Genomic DNA, 25179 nt, shown 5'->3' with positions numbered 1-25179 from the left:
AAGGGGGAGGGAGGGAGAAGTAGACGGGGAAGGGGGAGAGAGGGAGGTGTAGACTGGGAAGGGGGAGGGAGGGAGGAGTAGACTGGGAAGGGGGAGGGAGGAGTAGACTGGGAAGGGGGAGGGAGGAGTAGACTGGGAAGGGGGAGGGAGGAGTAGACTGGGAAGGGGGAGGGAGGAGTAGACTGGGAAGGGGGAGGGAGGAGTAGACTGGGAAGGGGGAGGGAGGGAGGAGTAGACTGGGAAGAGGGGAGGGAGGGAGGACGGCGGTAGACTGGGAAGGGGGAGAGAGGGAGGAGTAGACTGGGAAGGGGGAGAGAGGGAGGAGTAAACTGGGAAGGGGAGGGAGGGAGGAGTAAACTGGAAAGGGGGAGGGAGGGAGGAGTAAACTGGAAAGGGGGAGGGAGGGAGGAGTAGACTGGGAAGGGGGAGGGAGGGAGGAGTAGACTGGGAAGGGGGGAGGGAGGAGTAGACTGGGAAGGGGAGGGAGGAGTAGACTGGGAAGGGGGAGGGTCGAGTAGACTGGGAAGAGGGGAGAGAGGGAGGAGTAGATGGAAGGGGGGAGAGAGGGAGGAGTAGATTGGGAAGGGAGAGGGAGGGAGGAGTAGACTGGGAAGGGGGAGGGAGGGAGGAGTAGACTGGGAAGAGGGGAGAGAGGGAGGAGTAGACTGGGAAGGGGGAGGGAGGGAGGAGTAGACTGGGAAGAGGGGAGAGAGGGAGGAGTAGACTGGGAAGAGGGGAGGGAGGGAGGAGTAGACTGGGAAGAGGGGAGGGAGGGATGAGTAGGCTGGGAAGGGGGAGGGAGGGATGAGTAGGCCAGGAAGAGAGGAGAGAGGGAGGAGTAGACCGGGAAGAGGGGAGAGAGGGAGGAGTAGACTGGGAAGAGGGGAGAGAGGGAGGAGTAGACTGGGAAGAGGGGAGGGAGGGAGGAGTAGACTGGGAAGGGGGAGGGAGGAGTAGACTGGGAAGGGGAGAGAGGGAGGAGTAGACTGGGAAGGGGAGGGAGGGAGGAGTAGACTGGGAAGGGGAGAGAGGGAGGAGTAGACTGGGAAGGGGGAGGGAGGGAGGAGTAGACTGGGAAGGGGGAGAGAGGGAGGAGTAGACTGAAGGGGGAGAGAGGGAGGAGTAGACAGAAGGGGGGAGAGAGGGAGGAGTAGATTGGGAAGGAAGAGGGAGGGAGGAGTAGACTGGGAAGGGGGAGGGAGGGAGGAGTAGACTGGGAAGGGGGAGGGAGGGAGGAGTAGACCGGGAAGGGGGAGGGAGGGAGGAGTAGACTGGGAAGGGGGAGGGAGGGAGGGAGGAGTAGACTGGGAAGAGGGGAGAGAGGGAGGAGTAGACGGAAGGGGGAAGAGAGGGAGGAGTAGATTGGGAAGGGAGAGGGAGGGAGGAGTAGACTGGGAAGGGGGAGGGAGGGAGGAGTAGACTGGGAAGAGGGGAGAGAGGGAGGAGTAGACTGGGAAGAGGGGAGGGAGGGAGTAGTAGACTGGGAAGAGGGGAGGGAGGGAGGAGTAGACTGGGAAGGAGGAGGGAGGAGTAGACAGAAGGGGGAGGGAGGGAGGAGTGTTCTGGGAAGGGGGAGGGAGGGAGGAGTAGACTGGGAAGGGGAGAGAGGGAGGAGTAGACTGGGAAGGGGGAGGGAGGGAGAAGTAGACTGGGAAGGGGGAGGGAGGGAGGAGTAGACTGGGAAGGGGGAGGGAGGAGTAGACTGGGAAGAAGGGAGGGAGGGAGGACGGCGGTAGACTGGGAAGGGGGAGGGAGGAGAGACTGGGAAGGGGGAGGGAGGGAGGAGTAGACTGGGAAGGGGAGGAGGGTAGACGGGAAGGGAAGGAGGAGGATAGGGAAGGGGAGAGAGGGAGGAGTAGGGGAAGGGAGGGAGGAGTAGACTGGGAAGGGGGGAGGGAGGAGTAGACTGGGAAGGGAGGAGGAGTAGACTGGGAAGGGGGAGGAGGTGGAAGAGGAGGAGTAGACTGGGAAGGAGGAGGGAGGAGAGGGAAGGGGAAGGGAGGAGCGTTGGGAAGAGGGGAAGGGGAGGGGAGGAGTAGACTAGGAAGGGAAGGGAGGAAGTGACTGGGAAGGGTGAGGGAGGGAGGGTAGGGGAAGGGAGGAGAGGAGTAGAGTGGAAGGGAGGGAGGAGACTGAGAAGGGGAGGGAGGAGTGACTGGAAGAGGGAGGGAGGACGGCGGTAGACTGGGAAGGGGGAGAGAGGGAGGAGTAGACTGGGAAGGGGGAGAGAGGGAGGAGTAGACTGGGAAGGGGGAGGGAGGGAGGAGTAGACTGGGAAGGGGGAGGGAGGGAGGAGTAGACTGGGAAGGGGGAGGGGGAGGAGACTGGGAAGGGAAGGGAGGGGAGGGAGGAGGGAGGAGTAGACTGGGAAGGGGGAGGGAGGAGTAGATGGGAAGAGGGAGGGAGGAGAGAGGAAGAAGGGACGGAAGGGGAGGGAGGGAGGAGTGCTGGGAAGGGGAGGAGGGAGGAGTAGACTGGGAAGGGGAGGAGGGAGGAGTAGACTGGGAAGGGGGAGGAGGGAGGAGTAGACTGAAGTAGACTGGGAAGGGGAGAGGAGGAGTAGACTGGGAAGGGGGAGGGAGGAGAGTAGACTGGGAAGGGGGAGGGAGGAGAGGAAGTAGACTGGGAAGGGGGAGGGAGGAGGGGAAGTAGACTGGGAAGGGGGAGGGAGGGAGGAGTAGACTGGGAAGGGGAGAGGGTAGCTGGAGGGGGAGGGAGGTAGACTGGAAGGGGAGGGAGGTAGACTGGGAAGGGGGAGGGAGGGTAGACTGGGAAGGGGAGGGAGGGTAGACTGGGAAGGGGGAGGGAGGGAGGAAGAGGGAGGGAGGGGGAGACTGGGAAGGGGGAGGGAGGGAGGAGTAGACTGGGAAGGGGGAGGGAGGGAGGAGTAGACTGGGAAGGGGGAGGGAGGGAGGAGTAGACTGGGAAGGGGGAGGGAGGGAGGAGTAGACTGGGAAGGGGGAGGGAGGGAGGAGTAGACTGGGAAGGGGAGGGAGGGAGGAGTAGACTGGGAAGGGGGAGGGAGAGGGAGAGACTGGGAAGGGGAGGGAGGAGGAGACTGGGAAGGGGGGAGGGAGGGAGGAGTAGACTGGGAAGGGGGAGGGAGGGAGGAGTAGACTGGGAAGGGGAGGGAGGGAGGAGTAGACTGGGAGGAGGGGAGTAGACTGGGAGGAGTAGACTGGGAAGGGGAGGGAGGAGTAGACTGGGAAGGGGGAGGGAGGGAGGAGTAGACTGGGAAGGGGAGAGAGGGAGGAGTAGACTGGGAAGGGGGGAGAGGGAGGAGTAGCCTGGGGAGAGAGGGAGGAGTAGACTGGGAAGAGGGGAGGGAGGGAGGAGTAGACTGGGAAGGGGAGAGAGGGAGGAGTAGACTGGGAAGGGGGGAGAGAGGGAGGAGTAGATTGGGAAGGGAGAGGGAGGGAGGAGTAGACTGGGAAGAGGGGAGAGAGGGAGTAGACTGAGAAGGGGGGAGGGAGGAGTAGACTGGGAAGGGGGAGGGAGGAGTAGACTGGAAGGGGGAGGGAGGGAGGAGTAGACTGGGAAGGGGGAGGGGGAGGGAGGAGTAGACTGGGAAGGGGGAGGGGAGGAGTAGACTGGGAAGGGGGGGGAGGGAGGAGTAGACTGGGAAGGGGGAGGGAGGGAGAAGTAGACTGCGAAGGTGGAGGGAGGAGTAGACTGGGAAGGGGAGGGAGGAGTAGACTGGGAAGGGGAGAGAGGGAGGAGTAGACTGGGAAGGGGGAGGGAGGGAGGAGTAGACTGGGAAGGGGGAGGGAGGAGTAGACTGGGAAGGGGAGAGAGGGAGGAGTAGACTGGGAAGGGGGAGGGAGGAGTAGACTGGGAAGGGGGAGGGAGGAGTAGACTTGGGAAGGGGAGAGAGGAGGAGTAGACTGGGAAGGAGGGAGGGAGGGATGGGAGAGACTGGGAAGGGGAGGGAGGGAGGGTAGGGAGGAGTAGACTGGGGAAGGGGGGGAGGGAGGGAGTAGACTGGGAAGGGGAGGGAGGAGGAGTAGTGGAGGTAGACTGGGAAGGAGAGGTAGCTAAGGGGGAGGGAGGAGAGACTGGGAAGGGGGAGGAGGGAGGGAGGAGTAGACTGGGAGGGGGAGGGAGGGAGGAGTAGACTGGGAAGGGGGAGGGAGGGAGGAGTAGACTGGGAAGGGGAGGGAGGGAGGAGTAGACTGGGAAGGGGGAGGGAGGGAGGAGTAGACTGGGAAGGGGAGGGAGGGAGGAGTAGACTGGGAAGGGGGAGGGAGGGAGGAGTAGACTGGGAAGGGGAGGGAGGGAGGAGTAGACTGGGAAGGGGGGAGGGAGGGAGGAGTAGACTGGGAAGGGGAGAGAGGGAGGAGTAGACTGGGAAGGGAGGAGGAGGAGTAGACTGGGAGAGGGAGGAGGAGGGAGGAGTAGACTGGGAAGGAGGAGGGAGGAGTAGACTGGGAAGGAGGAGGGAGGAGTAGACTGGGAAGGAGGAGGGAGGAGTAGACGGGAGAGGGGGATGGGGGAGGGGAGGGAGGAGTAGACTGGAGTAGACTGGGAAGGGGGGGAAGGGGGAGGGGAGGGAGGAGTAGACTGGGAAGGGGAGGGAGGGAGGAGTAGACTGGGAAGGGGGAGGGAGGGAGGAGTAGACTGGGAAGGGGGGAGGGAGGAGTAGACTGGGAAGGGGAGGGAGGAGTAGGGGAGGGAGGAGGGAGGAGTAGACTGGGAAGGGGAGGGAGGAGTAGACTGGGAAGGGGGAGGGAGGAGGAGTAGACTGGGAAGGGGGAGGGAGGGAGGAGTAGACTGGGAAGGGGGAGGGAGGGAGGAGTAGACTGGGAAGGGGAGAGAGGGAGGAGTAGACTGGGAAGGGGAGAGGGGGAGAGAGGGAGGAGGACTGGGGAGAGGGAGGAGTAGACTGGAAGGGGAGAGGAGGAGTAGACTGGGAAGGGGGAGGGAGGGAGGAGTGACTGGAAGGGGAGGGAGGAGTAGACTAGAGGGAGGAGACTGGGAAGGGGGGGAGGAGTAGACTGGGAAGGGGGGGAAGGGGAGGGAGTGAGGATAGACTGGGAAGGGGGGGAGGGAGGAGTAGACTGGGGAAGGGGGGAGAGGGAGGAGTAGCCTGGGGAGAGGGAGGAGTAGACTGGGAAGAGGGGAGAGTAGACTGGGAAGGGGGAGACTAGACTGGGAAGGGGGAGACTAGACTGGGAAGGGGGAGAGTAGACTGGGAAGGGGGGAGAGAGGGAGGAGTAGACTGGGAAGGGAGAGGGAGGAGGAGAGGGAGAGGGGAGAGAGGGAGTAGACTGAGAAGGGGGGAGGGAGGAGTAGACTGGGAAGGGGGAGGGAGGAGTAGACTGGGAAGGGGAAGGGAGGAGTAGACTGGGAAGGGGAAGGGAGGAGTAGACTGGGAAGGGGAGAGAGGGAGGAGTAGACAGAAGGGGGAGGGAGGAGTAGACAGAAGGGGGAGGGAGGAGTAGACTGGGAAGGGGAGGGAGGAGTAGACTGGGAAGGGGAGGGAGGAGTAGACTGGGAAGGGGAGAGAGGGAGGAGTAGACTGGGAAGGGGAGAGAGGGAGGAGTAGACAGAAGGGGGAGGGAGGAGTAGACTGGGAAGGGGAGAGAGGGAGGAGTAGACAGAAGGGGGAGGGAGGAGTAGACAGAAGGGGGAGGGAGGAGTAGACTGGGAAGGGGAGGGAGGAGTAGACTGGGAAGGGGAGAGAGGGAGGAGTAGACTGGGAAGGGGGAGGGAGGAGTAGACTGGGAAGGAGGAGGGAGGAGTAGACAGAAGGGGGAGGGAGGAGTAGACAGAAGGGGGAGGGAGGAGTAGACAGAAGGGAGAGGGAGGGAGGAGTGTTCTGGGAAGGGGGAGGGAGGGAGGAGTGTTCTGGGAAGGGGGAGGGAGGGAGGAGTGTTCTGGGAAGGGGAGTGTTCTGGGAAGGGGAGGGAGGGAGGAGTGTTCTGGGAAGGGGGAGGGAGGGAGGAGTGTTCTGGGAAGGGGTGGGAGGGAGGAGTGTTCTGGGAAGGGGAGGGAGGGAGGAGTGTTCTGGGAAGGGGAGGGAGGGAGGAGTGTTCTGGGAAGGGGAGGGAGGGAGGGAGGAGTGGACTGGGAAGGGGAGGGAGGAGTAGACTGGGAACGGGGAGGGAGGAGTAGACTGGGAAGGGGGAGGGAGGAGTAGACTGGGAAGGGGGAGGGAGGAGTAGACTGGGAAGGGGGAGGGAGGAGTAGACTGGGAAGGGGGAGGGAGGAGTAGACTGGGAAGTGGGGGAGGGAGGAGTAGACTGGGAAGTGGGGGAGGGAGGAGTAGACTGGGAAGGGGGAGAGAGGGAGGAGTAGACTGGGAAGGGGGAGAGAGGAAGGAGTAGACTGGGAAGGGGGAGAGAGGGAGGAGTAGACTGGGAAGGTGGGGAGGGAGGAGTAGACTGGGAAGGGGGATGGAGGATGGCGGTAGACTGGGAAGGGGGAGAGAGGGAGGAGTAGACTGGGAAGGGGGAGGGAGGGAGGACGGCGGTCGACTGGGAATGGGGGAGGGCAGTGATAGACCGGGAATGGGGAGGAGGACAGTAGTACACTAGGAAAGGTGTAGGAGGAAAACGACACACTGCAATCTGGGCAATACTTTCCTGAAGGGAAGTATACTGGGTGTACTGGAACAACACACACTTGCCCTAATGCTGAAAAGATTCAAACACAGGAACATGGATATCTTGTTGCAATTCTACAATGCATTAATAAGTGCACATTTTAAAATTAAATATGTAGTTTTGGTCCTCCTCTTCTGAGAAAGGATGTGTCTGCAATGAAGTGAGTGGAATTAAAGCAATTGCTAGGTTGGCAGGACTGAGGAATAAAGAGAGATGGGGTGACGAGGCTTATATTCACCAGCGTTTAAAAGAGAGTGTGTCTTGAACATACAAACTTTTAACAGAGATTCCTGACAGGAAAGATATTCCTGATGGTGGGGCAGATCAGGGCCAAAACTCAGACTGGAGACAACCCACGCAGGATCAAAACCTGAAAAATTTCTTCCATGGAGAGCATGGTGAGATTCTCTCACATGTGAAGCCAAATCAGTTCTCATTTTCAAGGAGGTATGGATAATTCTTAGGATTAAAGGGATGAAAGGATATGACGAGAAAGCAGGAACAAGGTGCGGATTCAGACCATAACGCATATGAGCAGAATTAGGCCATTCGGCCCATCATGCCAGCTCTGCCCATTTGGAAGAACATGTAGGATGCTATTATTATTCTCTTCTTCATCCTTTGTGTTTTTATCTTGCGCTGCATGGGATCTAGAGTAAGAATTATTTTGTTGTTGTTACACTTGTGCGCAGGAAATGACATTAAACAATCTTGAGTCTTGAAAGCCAAGGGAAACGAGAGACTGCAAGAACCCAGAGCAGAACTATGTCCCGACCCACATGAAGTGTTTCGACCCAAATCCTGCTGAGTTCCTCCAGATTCTGGTGTGTTGCTTCAGATTCCAACATCTACAGAACTGTGTCTACATTCTTAGTGTACATACTCACAAAAGCAGTGTGCAGGTTCAGTACGCATACTCTCATCAGACTGTACCAATCAGAGGTTTTCTTAACTAATTGCATCATTGCTCATTCACAAAGGCACTGCACCCACAAATAAAGGAAATTTGCTCACATTAACGTTTTGTAACTCATTGGTGAACCACCTCAGCTTCTCACATTGATGTAATGGCACACTAAAAGTCAAGTTATCATGCTGATAACTGACACTAAGATCACATTAATTACAAATACGTGGCATTCTACACTAAACATGAAACCTTACACACTGGCAATTGTTCCTGGCCCTCAGAATTGTTTGTACTTACCGCTTCACTACCAAGCTCAGCAGATACACAATGGCTGCAACAGACTCCTCAGATTCCACGGCTTCCAATGTCGTCATCTGTGAAGGTAGGCACTGATCAGGTTCAGGTTTACGTTCATCCTGCCTACAGCCTCACCTGCCCTGCACAACACTCACCTCGAAGTGCAGACTAACTTCTCTGATCACATGTTCCAGAATCCAGCTTACCTGGTCTGGCTGTCCTTAAAACTTTCTACAGCCGAGCTTGTTCTGGAACAGACACCAGTACTGCTGCAGTACAGTGTGTGGCAGGGCAAGGCTAGGTGAGTACAGCACCACGTTCAGTTCTGAGAGTATAAACGTGGCCCAGTGCTGGATTAGAGATTGATATCAACAACTGTGTTGGGATACAGACAGTGTGTAAGTTACATAACTAAACCCAGTGGCCAGACTGAAAATTGGTATCATCGAGCTTCCTTCCATCTATGCTGCTCGGATTAACGAGATGAGACAACAGGGCAATGTGACAGCTCACATTTTCAGACACAGCACCATAAAGAACATCTCGTCCCACACTCTCCTGTCTGTCCTCACCCGCCGCCTTCAGTGTGACAGCTGAACAATGTTTTCAAACACAGTACCCTGTACAGGGAGGGAAAGACCAAACCCAAACTAGAGGAACAGCATCTCTTCCCATCCGGTAAATGTTCAAACCAACAGATTGAATACAGAATCGCCCAGTTTCAGGTAACCTGCATCCACTTTGCTCCTTTCTTTTTCCTTGTGATCCACCCAGGTCTCCCTCACGCCCGCCTCCCTCCAACCCCACCCTGAAGAGCTCCCTATTTACCAGTTTCTTTCCCTTCCCAGGTGATTCCAGATGCCTGTCACCAACACACAATCTAAAGGATCTCCTATCTCCGTCCCATGTTCCCATCTGTTCACCACCCTTTCCTCATCCATTTCCACTCTTCACCTGATCTGATTCCTCTATTCACCTCCCTGCCATTCTTCACTCTGCTCCATCTACCCATCAACACTCCACCTTTTGCTTTCCAGCTCTTAAGATTTAAGACAGGACTAGCCTTATTTGTCACATATACATCGCAACGTACAGTGAAATGCTTCATCTGCATCAGCGACCAACATAGTCCAAGGATGCCTGGAGACAGCCCGCAAGTATCGCCATGCTTCTGTGGCCAACACATCATATTAACCCTAACCCATATATCTTTGGAATGTGGGAGGAAACCAGAGCACCCCGAGGAAATCCATGCAGACACAGGGAAAACTTACAAACTCCTTACAGACAACTGGTGTTAAAAAAGCATTACGCTAACCACTACACCAGTATACTGCCCCTTATCTCTTTATATACCAGCTATCCCCTCACATTCTGGGCCCTGACCATCCACCTCCACAGATGCTGTCAGACTTACTGAGTTCCTTCAAAGCTTGTTTATTGCTCCATGGGCTTCTATTCATTTGAAACTGACAGCTATAAACATTGCACAGCACAGCACCACACAATATGGAAAACGTTTAGAAAGAAATCTGAGGAAAGGTAGATTACTGTTATCTTCTATTGGTTGGTGAGGATGTGTTTCTTCAAACGCTTTCAGCTGTATTAGTTACAGGAATCTAATGATATGTAACTTGAGTACTAACATTACGATCTGATCGCATTACAAACAGCAACATAATTGAAAAACTGCTAATGATACTAAGAACAAACATTTTAAGATTCAGTTCTTTTAATAAATATTTTGAGACTACTGCAAATATTAACCCCTGCAGAAGGTCACTCCCCTCTCACAGAGACATCTACACCCTGACCCCGTTTTGACATACAGTGCCCAACTGCTGAATGTGAATTCTAGCCAGCATGTGCCTGTCAAGTGACTCCGCGAAAGCACAGCCCCTCTTCTTGAGACAGATGGGAACGGGTGCTGGAAACTCACCAGGGCAGCAAAGTATTCTGTTTCCGTTTCCTTCCCACCCTGAGAGCGAATCACTTCAGTAACAGCAGCCAACACAGCACAGATCTGTAAAGTAAACAGCGTAGGACCACAAAGTTATTTATTTCATTTTTTTGTTTAGAGATACAGCACGGAACAGCCCATTCTAGGCCAGTGAGCTAATTAACCCTAGCCTCATCACGGGGCAATTTTATAATGACCAATTAATCTACTAACTGGTACATCTTTGGACTCCGGGAGGAAACCCATATGGTTCACGGGGGAAGTCATACAAACTCCTCTCAGACAGCGCTGGAATTGAATTCTGAACTCCAGAACGTCCCAAGCTGTAATGGTGTTGCTACTGTGGTAGCCCAGAATGGGAGGAAACCCATACAGTTCATGGGGAAGTCATACAAACTCCTGACAGACAGTGCTGGAATTGAATTCTGAACTCCAGAACGTCCCAAGCTGTAATGGTGTTGCTACTGTGGTAGCCCAAGTTATTCTGCAAGGAGGTATTATCCCACATCACATCACAGCCATGCAAACCCAAAGGCATTCTCACTGTCATTCCTTGCAAATTCTCAAAGTTCCTTTCTGAAAGGTCCGATGATTCTATTCCTAAAACACTTGCTAATACCACTGAATACCATGGAGAGTATTCTAACTGTCTGGTATGGAGGGGCCACTGCACAGGATCAGAACAGCTGTAGCAAGTAGCAAACTCAGCCTGATCCATCATGGGTACTTGCTTCCCAGCACTGAAGGCATCTTCAAAACATGGTGCCTCAAAAAGTCACCACCCAACATTACGGACCCCCGGCATCCAGGACATGCTCTCTTCTCATTGCTACCATCGAGCTACAGGAGCCTGAAGGCACACACAATATTTTAGGAACAGCTTCCTCCCCTTCTTTACCAGATTTTTGAACAGACAATGATTCCATGTACACCTCAATTATTTTTTCCTGCTCTCTTTGTAAAAACACCTGCAGAAGGTCACTCCCCTCTCACAGAGCAGCAAAAAATTAAATTTCATGATTTATTCCACTGATGTTAAACCTGATTCTGATAATAACCATCCTCCCTATAAAAGTATTTGATCTACTCTGCTCCTCATCAAACTAAACAGTGGGAACAGTTTCCCTACATTTACAAACTAAACACTGGGAACAGTTTCCCTACATTTACACTTCATAACCCAGTATAACCCTCAACACATCCAACTTCAGGCAACGTTCTTCACTGAAAGGGCAGAGAAGGCAAAGCATCTGAACAAGAATCTAAACATAGCTTGCAAACAACATCAGTAAACAAAGGAAGATGTAAACAGAAACAAGAGAAAATCTGCAGATGCTTGAAATCCAAGCCACACACACAAAATGCAGGAGGAACTCAGCAGACCAGGCAGTATCTTTGGAGACAGTACAGTCGACGTTTTGGGCTGAAATCCTTCAGCGGGATGGCACAAAAAAAAAGTGAGGAGTGGATTTAAAAGGTGAGAGGAGGGGAGAAGGATAAAGAAAAGAGCTGGAAAGTTGATTGGTGACAGAGATGCAGGGGTGGACAAGGAGAAGTCTCAACAGGAGAGGACAGAAGGCCATGGAAGGAAAGGGGGAGAGGAGCACAGAGGGAGGTGAGGGGCAGGCAAGGAGATAAGGTGAGAGATTGGTGAAGGGGTTTGGGGGGGCGGGGGTTGGGGGGCATCACCAGAAATTCGGGAAATCGATGTTCATGCCATCAGGTTGGAGACTACCCAGATGGAATACAAGGTGTTGTTCCTCCAACCTGAGTGTGGCCTCATCGCAAGAGTCAAGGAGGCCATGGATAGACATGCGGGAATGGGAATGGGAAGTGGAATTAAAATGGGTGGCCACTGGGAGATCCTGCTTCCTCTGGCAGGTGGAACATAGATGGGTAGGTGCTCAGCGAAGCGATCTCCCAATCTCTCACCGATATATAGGGGCAGCACTGGAAGCACCACAGTATAAGACCCCAGCAGGCTCACAGGTGAAGCGTTGTGTCACCTGGAAGGACTGTTTGTGGCCCTGAATGGTAGTGAGGGAGGAGTTGTCGGGGCAGTTGTAGGACATGTTCCGCTTGCAAGGATAAGTGCCAGGAAGGAAATCAGTGGGGAGGGACAAATGGACAAGGGAGTCGCATAGGGCATAGGGAGCAATCCCTGCGGAAAGCAGAAAGAAGTTGGGGGGGCGGGGTGGGGGGAAGGGAAAGACAAGAGGAGAACAGATCAAGAGAGCGGAACAATAGGATGACAGTCACTTGAAAATAACTGGGCTTCGCCATACCGCCTGGAATCAAACTACTGGACAGGGACAGATACTGCTACAGACAGTTCCGGCACATGACACCAATCACAGACCTTCCCCACAATCCCAGCCTCCTGACCAGTCACTCAGAGCCCCCCAAGGATCTAGGCTTAGATGATATGTTAAACATCCACCTCTTTATGGGCAGCAGAATTGGATTCCCAGAAGCGCTGAACTCGGCTGAATGTCAGGTTGCTGCAGTCAGACAGTCCACTAAGGAAGGTACCAGAGGTCTTCTCTGTAAGGCCGTTGTCCTCTGTCTCAGCAATGGGCTCTTCTGAAGAACACGCCCTCGGGCCCATAGATAAGCTGTTGGTCTGAAGTTCATTGTGCAGTTTCAGCGCATCTACCGTCAGATCACTGTTCCCTAAAGAGCACAAACAAATACATTGAACAACAAAACTCAATCTCCTGAAAATAGCAGAGAATAACACTTCTAAGGCAAGCATGGAGTTAAAGATATCAACTTCAGTTGAAAAGAATGGAGGTATTAATGAGTCAGAGAGCTGATAATTATCCAGGAGCTGATAACCAAGATTCTGAGAGGTGATGATGAAGCAATTATCCTGTTCCAAAATTCCAGAGACACAAAGGTAGGAAATATAACCCCATAACTTAATAGACCAAGAGAGGAAGTGGGCAACTGTAACTCAACATTAATAATTGTGAAAAGGTTAGCATTCCAGACACAATAATGTGGCATTTACAAGTGGAGTTAAAAAATTGAACAAGAACGGTTCTGCACTGCTCTATGTTCTATCTATACAATAGAGCGTTGCTTGGCACTTAATCCAAAGATCTGTCATCTCAGCCCCTAGTTTATAGTGGGAAATAAACAATGGGCCAGCTAGAGAGCAACATTTTAGCTTTTATAAAGGACTTTATTAAAGTTGTTAACTTGACGCAACATTAGAAAAGGTCACCTGAACGTGAGAAGATGATGGGGAATGGGACAGACTTTTCTGCATCCCTTGCCTCAGAAGATGGAGGCATAAGCAGGGTGAATGAACTAGAGGGCATAGTTCAAAAGCTCGAAGTACAATTGTATCAAAGTACGTAAACTTTATACAAAACAAAGAAACCCAATAGAACCCATTAAAAAAAAGACTACAAACACCCTAATGTGCAGAAAGAAAAAAATAAATCATGCAAACAATAAAAGTAGGTAAATTTCATTCAGAACTGAAGTTCACAGAAGTGAGCCACACTCACGAAGACAGGCATCACTACAGCGGATTCAGGTGCAGGCCACGGCCTCAGTTCAGCGCAGAGATGGGTAAGCCTCGCAGAGCAGCGAGCTGAACCGACCCGCCCCTTGCCTCTGGCCCCAACACCCTGAAGCTAAAGGTGGAGGGGAAAGATTTAATAGGAACTTAAGCTGCAATGAGGGTAGTCGGTCTATGGAGCGAGCTGTCAGAGGCAGGTAAAATCACATTTAAAAGCTACTTGGACAAGTTGGACTAGGTTGGATGGCCACCTTGTTGGGCATGGGCCAAATGGACAAAGGACCTGTGTCCATGCTGTGTGGTTCTCTGGCTCTGAACAAGCCCTTCGACCTGTGATATTATGCCAATCTAATTAAACTAACCTCACATAATACCTTCTGCCTCCATTCCTGTATCTACTTAAGAGACCTTTCAACAGGCTCCACCACCACTCCCGGCAGCACATTCCAGGCACCACTGCTGTCTGCAAAATCTCCTCTGAACTTTCCCCCTTTCCTAACATCTTAGCATGTAGCATCACTGTGCGGTACGGAAACTACACCGTGGCGGACAGGAAGGCTCTACAAAGCGTAGTTAAAACAGCCCGAAGTACGATACCCACCATCAAGGACATATGTGCAGAGAGGTGTCAGAAAAAGTCCCGCAGAATCATGAAGGATTCCACCTACCCTGTTTCTAGAGTGTTTGTCCCCCTTCCATCAGGGAAGACAGTACACTGCATCTACTACAGGACCAGTAGACTCAAAAACAGTTGCTGCCCTCAAGCCGTCAGGCTGATCAACACCTCCACCTATTAACCCACTCCACTACCACAGCGGTCCCCAACCACCGGGCCGCGAGGAAACGATATGATTTGGCCATAGGAGTCAGCTGCACCTTTCCTCATTCCTTGTCATGCCCACTGTTGAGCAATTACGCATGCGAGGTCAACCCGCGCGACATCCATGTCAGCGCGGGAAGGAGATCAGCTCCTCGAGCTTGCAAATGACGGTGGGCTGAAAAGTATGTTTGACATAACATCTCTGCCGGCATTCTGGATCAAAGTCAAGGCTGAATATCCTGAAATAGCCATGAAAGCACTGAAAACGTTGCTTCCATTTCCAACATATCTCTGCAATGAATGCAACGAAAACTAAATTGCGGAATAGACTGGACATAAGGAACCCCCTTCGAGTATCGCTGTCTCCCATCATCCCTCAATGTTGTTGCAGGGAAACAAACCCAGGGCTCCCACTGATTCAGCGATATTGGTGTGTTGCAATGATTTTATATGTTCATACGGGGAAAATATGTGCTGTGTGTTTAATATCCAAACGTTACTTAAAATGTTATGATGCTATTGACTTGTAAGTGACCTATATAACCATATAACAATTACAGCACGGAAACGGGCCATCTCTGCCCTTCTAGTCCACGCCGAACGCTACTCTCACCTAGTCCCACCGACCTGCACTCAGCCCATAACCCTCCATTCCTTTCCCGTGCATATATCTATCCAATTTTTATTTAAATTATAATATCGAACCTGCCTCTACCACTTCTACTGGAAGTTCTTTCAGCACTTCAAGCTCCCCGATAATTGACTTATCACTATATTCATGCGAGGAAAATATGCGGTGTGTGTTTAATATTAAATTCGTCAGATAAACCCTTTTAGAAACAAAATTGAGTGTATTAGCCACGTATCACCTATATTCCGGTTGTGATTAACCCCCCTCGCCCCCCGACCCCCGAACAGAATCACCAGAAACGATTTGAAGAGCGGCACATACACGCATGCGCACTGGTGCCCGCGCAAGGCTTCATGGTCATTGTAGTCTTTCTCGGGGTAAACAACGTATTTGACTGCTACTCTTGTCCGTTGGCAACCCTACCCCCCCCCCCCCCCCCCCCCCCGGATCGGCCGGTCCGAAAGAATATTGTCAATACGAAACCGGTCTGCAATACAAAAAAGGTTGGGGACCCCTGCACTACCCCCCCCCCACACACACACACACACAACAGCTAGCCTCACTTTATGTACATACAATGTATATCATAGCATGTTGTCTTTTATGTGATTACTTTTATATTTGTAGTGTTATTTCAGTTCTTTTTTTGTTTATTGTTCTTTTTTTTAATGTTGCATCGGATCTGAAATAACAGTTCTTTAAATTCCTGCACTGAAGAATGACAATAGACAATCTGATCTTTCACATTAAACTGCAATCCATCTAGTATTGGATCTTAGGGGTTATAAAAGGAAATCACAATTAGCAGATTTGTTGAACAGTTTCACAGGTTATGAGCAGCCGAATTGATAAGGATGAATGAGTAGATGTGATACAGCTGGTTTTCCAGGTTATTTACAGAGTTTTAGACCATAAGACATAGGAGCAGAATTAGGCCATTTGGCCCATCGAGTCTGCTCCACCAATCATGGCTGATGCTTTTTTCTCCTCCTCCTCAACCCCAGTTTCCAGCCTCCGTACGTAACCTTTGATGCCATGTCCAATCAAGAACCAATCAATCTGTTTTCTTACACTTCCCAATCTGTCAGTGTTTATCCATGCTAGAATCACTTATACAGCATGTATAATATTACATCTGACTAGGTGTCCATGATCTCAAATCTAAGTGCCCTTGCATCCACCTCACAATTCACAATCCATGTTAGTTTAGTGTAGAATAAACAGACTGTTTTTTCTAACTGGTGGGCTTTAGAACCAGTCACCATAAGGTATCAGTACAAAAATGAAATGAAATTTCTTAACCCAGAGTGCGGCAAATCTCAGGAATGGGTCAACAGCAGAGTTCTGTAGAGGTTCAGTTATCAGTATGTTCAGGACTTTAAAAAAAATGGTAATAAACATTAACTCCCATCTGATGAAGGATCTTCAACCTCAAATAATAACTACTTGCAGCATTGGCTCATTTAAAACAGATCTCTCAAACAAAACAATCAGTTTTACAATGAAGAAAGGGGCCCTTCGCCCCATCCTGACTATTCCAACATGGAGTTCCCATCCATACTAATCCCACTGACCAACAATTCGCCTGTAATTCTCCACCTGCCCATTCAAGTACTCATCTGTGAGCCTCGCAATACTATGAGTCGCTGCCTCCTTCTCCACCTCCTCAGGCGGAGCCCTTCGCTTTCAAACGCCTCTGCTGGTTTCTCGAAATCCCCCTCTATACTCCAAACCCGGTCTCCACTCAACTCCACACCACCCTTATCCCCACTCTCCCTCCGCCGTTCGGACACTACCCCACCCCCCAGCTCTCCTCAACCCCACCCCAACCACCGGGTATTCCTCATTCCCATCCAATGGAACCACCCATTGACGAAAGTGGGAGGTCATCAGTAGCGGAGGAGCTGAGGTGATAGCTCAGGGTTAGGATACACCGAGGGGGCCGAGTGTCCTACTACGAACGCCGCAACATCATCACCAGCCTCCCCCCTCCCCGCACCCCACACCCCACACCCCACACCCCCACCGTCTGCGCTGGCCAGGGGCGCCTGACCCACGTGGACCCAAATGCGGGCCTTCTGCCGGCCTGTGGCCGCTCGCACTCACCTGACGGCCTACTGAAGAAACGGCTACGCGTCGCCTCCCGAAACCGGTGAGTCTGCGGGTTGGATTCGCTGCTGTGCCCCTTTTTCCAGCGGTTCAGCTTCTGCTTCACCCCGGACCGCAACCGGCCGCACCGCACCATCGTGTCTGCCGACTGTGATGTTGCGGTCCTCCGGAGACGGCACGCACTACCGGCCCGGATCCATACTGCAACCCCGGTGACAACCTCCAGAGATGGCGCAGACTATTGGTCAGAATGACAACTACATCCACGCTGCAGACCTCCAGGAACGGCACCCCCATCGTCCGGGATCCACACTGCATCCGCGATCCGCAGCTCCAGGGACGGTGGTCCTACCGGCCCGCCCGCATCGACTCTGTACACGCCTGGTTCCGACCTCCAGAGTGACGTGCACATCGTCCAGACTTCCACTTACAGCGCCCCCAACGATCCAAAGTGACATTACACTTCGGAATTAGCTTCCAAGCATAGCTCTCCCTTCTCGTCCCTGCCCAGAGTCACATTGCATTTATGGTACGGATCCCCGGAGGCAACCTGCGCTCCCGGCCCGGAATATCATCACACCTCAGGGACTGGACCTCCCCAAACAACGCCTCATCTGCTTCAGAGTACCTCCGGACATAGCTCTCCCCTCCCAGGAATGCTGACCCCAATCATTTGTTATGAAGCAGACACATCCAAATGCTGGAGGAACTCAGCGGGCCAGGCAGCGTCTATGGAAAAGAATTTCAGGCCAAAATGCTTTGAGAGGTTGGTCATGACTAGACTGAACTTCTGCCTCAGCAAACACCTGGACCCACTGCAATTTGCCCTTTGCCACTCTAGGTCAACACAGATGCAATCTCAATGGCTCTTCATGTGGCCTTAGTCCACCTGGACAATACAAACACCTATGTCAGGATGCTGTTCATTGACTATAGATCAGCATTTAATACCATCATTCCCACAATCCTGATTGAGAAGTTGCAAAATTTGGGCCTCTGTACCTCCCTCTGCAATTAGAACCTCAACTTCCTAACCAGAAGACCACAATCTGTGTGGATTGGTGATATCTCCTCCTTGCTAATGATCAACACTGGCGCACCTCAGGGGTGTGTGCTTAGCCTACTGCTCTATCTACTCTCTCTATACCCATGACTATGGCTAGGCATAGCTCAAATACCATCTATAAATTTGCTGATGATACAAACATTGTTAGTAGAATCTCAGATGGAGACGAGAGGGTGTACTGGAGCAAGATTTACCAACTAGTAAGGGTAAGACGAAGGAAAACATACCAATCCTCATAGAGGGATCAGAAGTGGAGAGAGTGAGCAGTTTCAAGGTCCTGGGTGCCAAGATCCCTAAGGACCTAACCTGGTCCCACATACTGATGCAGCTATAGAGAAGGCAAGAGAGCGACTATACTTTGTTAGGAGTTTGAAGAAATTTAGTATGTCAACAACAACACTCAAAAATGTCTATAGATGTACCATGGAGAGCACTCTGCATCACTGTCTGGTATCGGGGGGGGGCACAGGACTGAAAGGAGCTGCAGAGGTTGTAAATCTCATCAGCTCCATCTTGGGCACTAGCCTACAAAGTACCCAGGACATCTTCAAGGAGCAGTGTCTCAGAAAGGCAGCGTCCATTACTAAGGACCCCCAGCACAGAGGGCATGCCCTTTTCTCACTGTTACCATCAGGGAGGAGGTACAGAAGCCTGAAGGCACACACTCAGTGATTCAGGAACAGCTTCTTCCCCTCTGCCATCGGATTCCTAAATGGATATTGAACCCTTGGACACTACCTCACTTTTAAAATATATATTATTTCTGTTTTTGCATGATTTTTAATTTATTCAATATACATATACTGTAATTTATTTATTATTTTATCTTCTATGTTAAGCATTGAATTGAACCGCTGCTGCTAAGTTAACAAATTTCACGACACGTGCCGGTGATAATAAACCTGATAAACCTGATTCTGATTCATCAGGCCTGGAGAAAAAAAGATGAGAAGTTAGAGCTGGAAAGTGGTGGGGGAGAAGAAACGCAAAGTGATAGATGAAACGGGGAGGAGTGAAGTAAAGAACTGGGAAGTTGATTGGTGAAAGAGATACCTGGCTGGAGAAGGGGGATTCTGATAGGAGAGGAGAGAAGGCCATGGAAGAAAGAAAAGGGGGAGGAGCAACAGAGGGAGGTGATGGGCAGGTAAGGAGATACAGTGAGAGAGGGAAAAGGGAATGGGGAATGGTGAAGGGTGGGGGCAATTACCGGAAATTGGAGAAATCGATGTTCATGCATCAGGTTGGTGGCTCTTCGGATGGAATATAAGGTGATGCTCCTCCAACCTGAGTGTGGCCTCATCGCGACAGTAGAGGCCATTGATTGACATGTCGGAATGGGAAGTGGAATTAAAATGGGTAATCAATAAAAATATTGGGGAAAAAATGGGTGGCCACCAGGAGATTCTGCTTTTTCTGGTGGACAAAGTATAGGTGCTCGGTGAAGCGGTCTCCCAATCTATGTCGAGTTTCACCGATATACAGGAGGCCACACCGGGAGCACCAGATACAGTAGATGACCCCAAGAGGCTCACAGGTGAAGTGTCGCCTCACCTGGAAGGACTGCATCTCCCCCAGCATCCCCCCCAGTTTTACCTATCACCCTATGTTTCTTCCCTCCTTCCCCCCACCGTCTAACTCAGATTCAACTTTCGTTCTCTAGTCCTGATGAAGGGTCTTGGCCTGAAACATCAACTGTACTTTTTTTCCATAGATGCTGCCTGGCCTGCTGAGTTCCTCCGACATTTTGTATGTGTTGCGTGGATTTTCAGCATCTGCAGATTTTCCTTTGTTGTAATATGAAGCAGAATTAAGATTAGCAATGACTTACTTGAGTGACCAAAAGAAAACCGCAAGAATTATCACCTCCCAGACAAAGGGCTTAAGTCATATATGTATTTTTTTGGCATGACTATCTTTGCTATTTTGAATGTGCTGAGTACGCTTTGCAATTTGGCCCCAGGGAAACACTGTTTTGTTCGGCTGTGTTGATGAATGGTTAAATGATAATTAAACTTGAATTTGATTATATTTGATTCATGACTCTCGGGAACTATCTGTGGAGAAGGTAGCAGGTTGTGATGGAAAGGTAATATTTGATGTGGGGTCTCCAGTACCACTGCTGACTGGCAGAGGAAGGTGGGAGGGGGTCTTGCAGTACCACTGGCGACCAGCAGGAGTATGTGGGACCTGCAGTTCCACTGGTGACCAGTGGAGGAACGGTGCTACAATACTCCCCTGGGTAGTGGGGCAGCTGGTGGTCTACCTGTCATTGCGTGGTGTGCACAGAGCAACGATAAATCTTCCTTTCTTTCTTTTTAAATCTTTTTATTGAATAAGTATACAAAAAGGTAAGCCATATAGGCACTAATACACTGTTAGAATATAATAAAATAACAGGAGGTATTAATACAAAAAAAATGATACAAACAATGTAATTTAAACATAACATACTAAGGTAACATAATAGTATACTAATTTTTATATATATATATATCAATAGAGAAAAGGGAAAAAAAAACCCAAAAAAACCCACCGTGCAACTAACTAAAAGCAAAGCAAAGCAATGGGCTAACTTGGAACCAAGCAGAGTTAAAAAACTTAAAATCACGTCCTCAATCCCGACCTCCATTAAAAACAGTAAAAAAAAAACAAGAAGGGTATATAAATATGGAGCAAAAAAAGAGGAGAAAAAAATTACATTAAATGAAAATATTGAATAAAAGATCTCCAGGTCTGTTCAAATTTAAGTGAGGAGTCATAAAGATTGCTTCTAATTTTCTCCAAATTCAAGCATATTCTGAGAAAACCAAAAAAAGGTAGTTGGAGCATTAAGCTCTTTCCAATGTTGTAGGATACATCTTTTCGCCATTAAAGTAAGAAATGCAATCATTCTACGGGCTGAAGGGGAAAGATTACTGGAAATTTTAGGTAGTCCAAAGATAGCAGTAATAGGATGAGGAGAGATATCTATATTCAATACCTTGGAGATAATATTAAAAATGTCTCTCCAAAATGTTTCCAGAGTAGGACAAGACCAAAACATATGAGTTAAAGAGGCTATCTGCCCCGGACATCTATCACAAAAAGGATTAATATGAGAATAAAAGAGAGCTAATTTATCTTTGGACATATGTGCTCTATGAACAACTTTAAATTGAATTAGGGAATGTTTAGCACAGATAGAGGAAGTATTGACTAATTGTAAAATCTGCCCCCAGTCATCCACGGAAATGGTAGACCCCAATTCCTGTTCCCAATCTACCCTAATCTTATCAAATGGAGCTTTCCTAAGTTTCATAATAATATTATAAATCATAGCCGATGCACCTTTCTGACATGGATTAAGGTTAATTATAGTATCTAAAATGTATGTAGGAGAAAGCATTGGAAAAGAAGAAAGTATAGTACTTAGGAAATTTCTAACTTGTAGATATCTAAAAAAGTGTATTCTTGATAAATTATATTTATTAGATAATTGTTCAAAAGACATAAGGGAACCATCTAAAAATAAATCCAAAAACCGTGAAATACCCTTAGTCTTCCAAATTTGAAAAGCACGATCCGTAAAAGAGGGAGGAAAAAATGTTACCTAAGATAGGAATCGCCAGCCCAAATTGGTCAAGATCAAAAAATTTTCTGAATTGAAACCAAATACGTAAGGTATATTTAACTATCGGGTTAGATACCTGTTTGAGGCGTTTCAAATCAAAAGAGAGGAACCTAAAATAGAGCCAAGTGTATAGCCCTGAACAGATTGTAATTCCAATGCTACCCATTTAGGAATGGATAGTATATCCTGGTGAAGTAACCAAAATTTCATATGTCGAATATTAATCGCCCAATAATAGAATCTAAAGTTAGGTAATGCTAAACCTCCATCTCTCTTAGCTTTCTGTAAATGTATTTTACCCAGTCTCAGGTTTTTATTCCGCCAAATAAATGAAGAAATTTTTGAGTCAACTTTATCAAAAAAAGATTTTGGAACAAAGATTGGTAATGCCTGAAATATATATAGAAATTTTGGCAAAAAAAACCATTTTAACTGCATTAATACGACCAATCAAAGTTAAATATAAAGGAAACCATTTAGATGAAAGTTGAATAATATGGTCAATTAAGGGTAAAAAGTTAATCTTAAATCTTTGTAGTTACAAGTAATTTTAATCCCAAGATATGAAAAATAATTATTAATCAATTTAAATGGAAAGTTATGATATAAGGGAAGTTGTTTATTAATCGGGAAAAGTTCACTCTTACTAAGATTTAATTTATAACCTAGAGCAACGGTAAATCAACAGAACTGCCCAAACCTGCAAACACAAGGAAATCTGCAGATGCGGGAAATTCAAGCAACACACAGCAAAGTTGCTCGTGACCACAGCAGTCCAGGCAGCATCTCTAGGAAGAGGTACAGTCGACGTTTCGGGCCGAGACCCTTTGTCAGGACTAACTGAAAGAAGTACTAGCTCTTCTTTCAATTAGTCCTGACGAAGGGTCTCGGCCTGAAACATCGACTGTACCTCTTCCTAGAGATGCTGTCTGGCCTGCTACATTCACCAACAACTTTTATGTATGTTGCCCAAACCTGACTGCTTCTGTGCAACTTGACACCTGGTTGAGTGGTATCACAACTCACCATCAGCAGAACTAAACAGCTGATTGTTGACTTTGGGGGAAAAATCAGTATACACTAAGGAGTCCACGGTTTTAAATTCTTGGGCATTAACATACCAGATGGCCTGTCATGTAATGGAGGATGTCTCTATTTCCTGAGGAGACGGAGGTCCTTTAACATCCTTTAACATCTGCTGGACGATGCTGAGGATGTTCTATGAGTCTGTGGTGGCCAGTGCTATCATGTTTGCTGTTGTGTGCTGTGGCAGCTGGCTGAGGGTAGCAGACACCAACAGAATCAACAAACTCATTCGTAAGGCCAGTGATGTTGTGGGGATGGAACTGGACTCTCTGACAGTGGTGTCTGAAAAGAGGATGCTGTCTAAGTTGCATGCCATCTTGGTCAATGTCTCCCATCTACTACATAATGTACTGGGTGGGCACAAGAGTACATTCAGCCAGAGACTCATTCCACCGAGATGCAGCAGAGCATCATAGGAAGTCATTCCTGCCCGTGGCCATCAAACTTTACAACTCCTCCCTTGGAGGGTCAGACACCCTGAGTCGATAGGCTGGTCCTTACTATTTAACTATTTATGGTTCTATTTATTATTTATGGTGCAACTGTAATGAAAACCAATTTCCCCCGGGATCAATAAAGCCTGACTATGACTATGTGCCCAGCAAGGTGGGCTGGTATCTTTATGTTCTTATATTAAGGAGACTTAGCTTAATACTCAACACTTTAACAAACTTCTGCAGATGTACTGATGGAAGTATCCTGATTGGTTGCATCATGGTCTAGTACAGTAATTTGTGCACAGGAATACAAAGAACTGCAGAGAGCAGTAGACTCAGCCCAATACACCACAGACACTATCGATGGTGGGGAGGCATGTATCTACTGGAAGCGTTCCATCAGGAAAGCAACATTCATCAAAGGTCTTCACTTTCTAGATAGGATTTGCAATCTTCTCACAGCTCCCATCGGTAGGAGGTACAGAAGCCTTAAGTTACAGTTCAACCATTCAGTTCCTGAACAAAACAGCACAACCCTAAATCACTAACGAGAAAATCTGCACATGCTGGAAATGCGAGCATCACACACACACACAATGCTGGAGGAACTCAATAGGCCAGGCAGTATCTATGGAAAAGAGTAGTCAATGTTTTGGGATAAAACATCGACTGTACTCTTTTCCATAGATGCTGCCTGGCCTGCTGAGTTCCTCCAGCATTTTGTGTGCGTTAACCCTAATCACTAGCCCAATATAGCAAAACTATGACTAATTTTATCACTTTGTATTAAAATTGACTTTTCTTGTTGTGCTTCTTGTAAAAATCGATTTTCTTATGCAGTGTGCCTGTGATGAGGGACCAATGTCATTGCAGACAAATTTCTTAGCACTGTTGGGGAGGGTTTAAACTAACTTGGCGGGGTGATGAGAACCCAAGTGATAGGCTGAACATAGGAATCCTGGTTTACAAGCAGAGGTTGTGTATAGTGAGACTGCTAGGAAGGACAGGCAGATGATAAAGAGTAAAAGTTGCAGTCAGTCTGACTGCTGCACTGTATCAGGGAGATAATTGAAAAAGGTGACAAATACAGGAATGAAGGCGTTATATTTTAATGCACATGATCTTGAAGTGCAGTTAGAGACAGGCAGGTATGAATTGTGGGTAGCACAGAGTTCTGGCTTGAAAAGGATTGTATTTGGGAACTTAACATCCAAGGATACACAATCTAAAGGACAGTGGCTCTCCTGGTTAAAAAAAAATGAAATCAACTCCTTAGAAAAAGGAGTGGAAGATGTAGAATCATTTTGGATAAAATTTAAGGGTAAGATGACCCTGAAGATGAAGTTGAAGCTAGAGTCGAAGAGAGAGAATATGCAGATTGTTTTTGGAGCAGCTTTGTGATCGAGTCCTCTAGGGGATCAGCAATTCTGTATTAGGTATTGTGTAGTGAACTGGATACAATTAAGGGACTTAAGGTAAATGATCATAATATGAAACCCTTAGGTAATTGATCATATGATGTTAGAATTTACCCTATAACTTGAAAGGGAAGTCAAGTATGTCAGTATTACAGTGGAGTAAAGGGAATTACAGAGGCATGAGAGGGGAAATGGCCAAGGTTGATAGGAAAAGGACACTAGCAGGGATCACAGCAGAGCAGCAACGGCTGAAGTTTCTGGGAGCAATTCAGAAGGTGCAGTACAGATACATCCCAAAGTAGTATTCTAAAGGCAGGATGACACAATCGTCATGACAAGGAGAATCAGTGCAAAAGAGAGGGTTAGAGATTGCGAGTTTAAAGGAAACAATATCAGGCTGAGATGCAACCAGACTGAATGCTCTCCACTGTACATCTGCAGAAATTTGTAAGTTTTTGGTGGCATATCAAACCTCCTCAGACTGAATGAATGAGCCACAGGCGTGTCGTCTTCATGACTGCATCATGGAGATGATGCTCACAACTTCCACTGTTGATGCCTTGTATGTTCTTCTGCTTTCAACTTCAAGTCAATAATCAATTCCTTGGTCTTACACTGAGTACGAGGTTGTCGTAACACCAGTCAACCAGCCAATCAATCTCACTCCTGTATGCCTCCTTGTCACCATCTGAGATTCT

At 49.1% G+C, this 25179-nt stretch overlaps 1 protein-coding gene across 1 annotated transcript in view; it reads right to left on the bottom strand.

The window, feature by feature from the left end:
* rrp12 (ribosomal RNA processing 12 homolog) overlaps positions 1-17066 on the bottom strand; it is a 65475-nt gene extending 48409 nt beyond the window's left edge. Inside the window, exons 1-4 of the mRNA XM_063071465.1 lie at positions 16862-17066; positions 12213-12445; positions 9752-9835; positions 7813-7889 (exon numbers count right to left, since the gene is read on the bottom strand). Of these exons, the coding sequence (XP_062927535.1) occupies positions 7813-7889; positions 9752-9835; positions 12213-12445; positions 16862-17000 (533 nt within the window). The 5' untranslated portion in view covers positions 17001-17066. The remainder of the gene's footprint in view (positions 1-7812; positions 7890-9751; positions 9836-12212; positions 12446-16861) is intronic.
* Positions 17067-25179: the final 8113 nt, after the last annotated feature.

Source organism: Mobula hypostoma, chromosome 19 (assembly GCF_963921235.1).
Source record: "Mobula hypostoma chromosome 19, sMobHyp1.1, whole genome shotgun sequence".
Lineage (NCBI taxonomy): Eukaryota > Metazoa > Chordata > Chondrichthyes > Myliobatiformes > Myliobatidae > Mobula > Mobula hypostoma.
The sequence above is the reverse complement of the archived record's forward strand: the minus strand, read 5'-3'. Positions and strand labels throughout refer to the sequence as shown.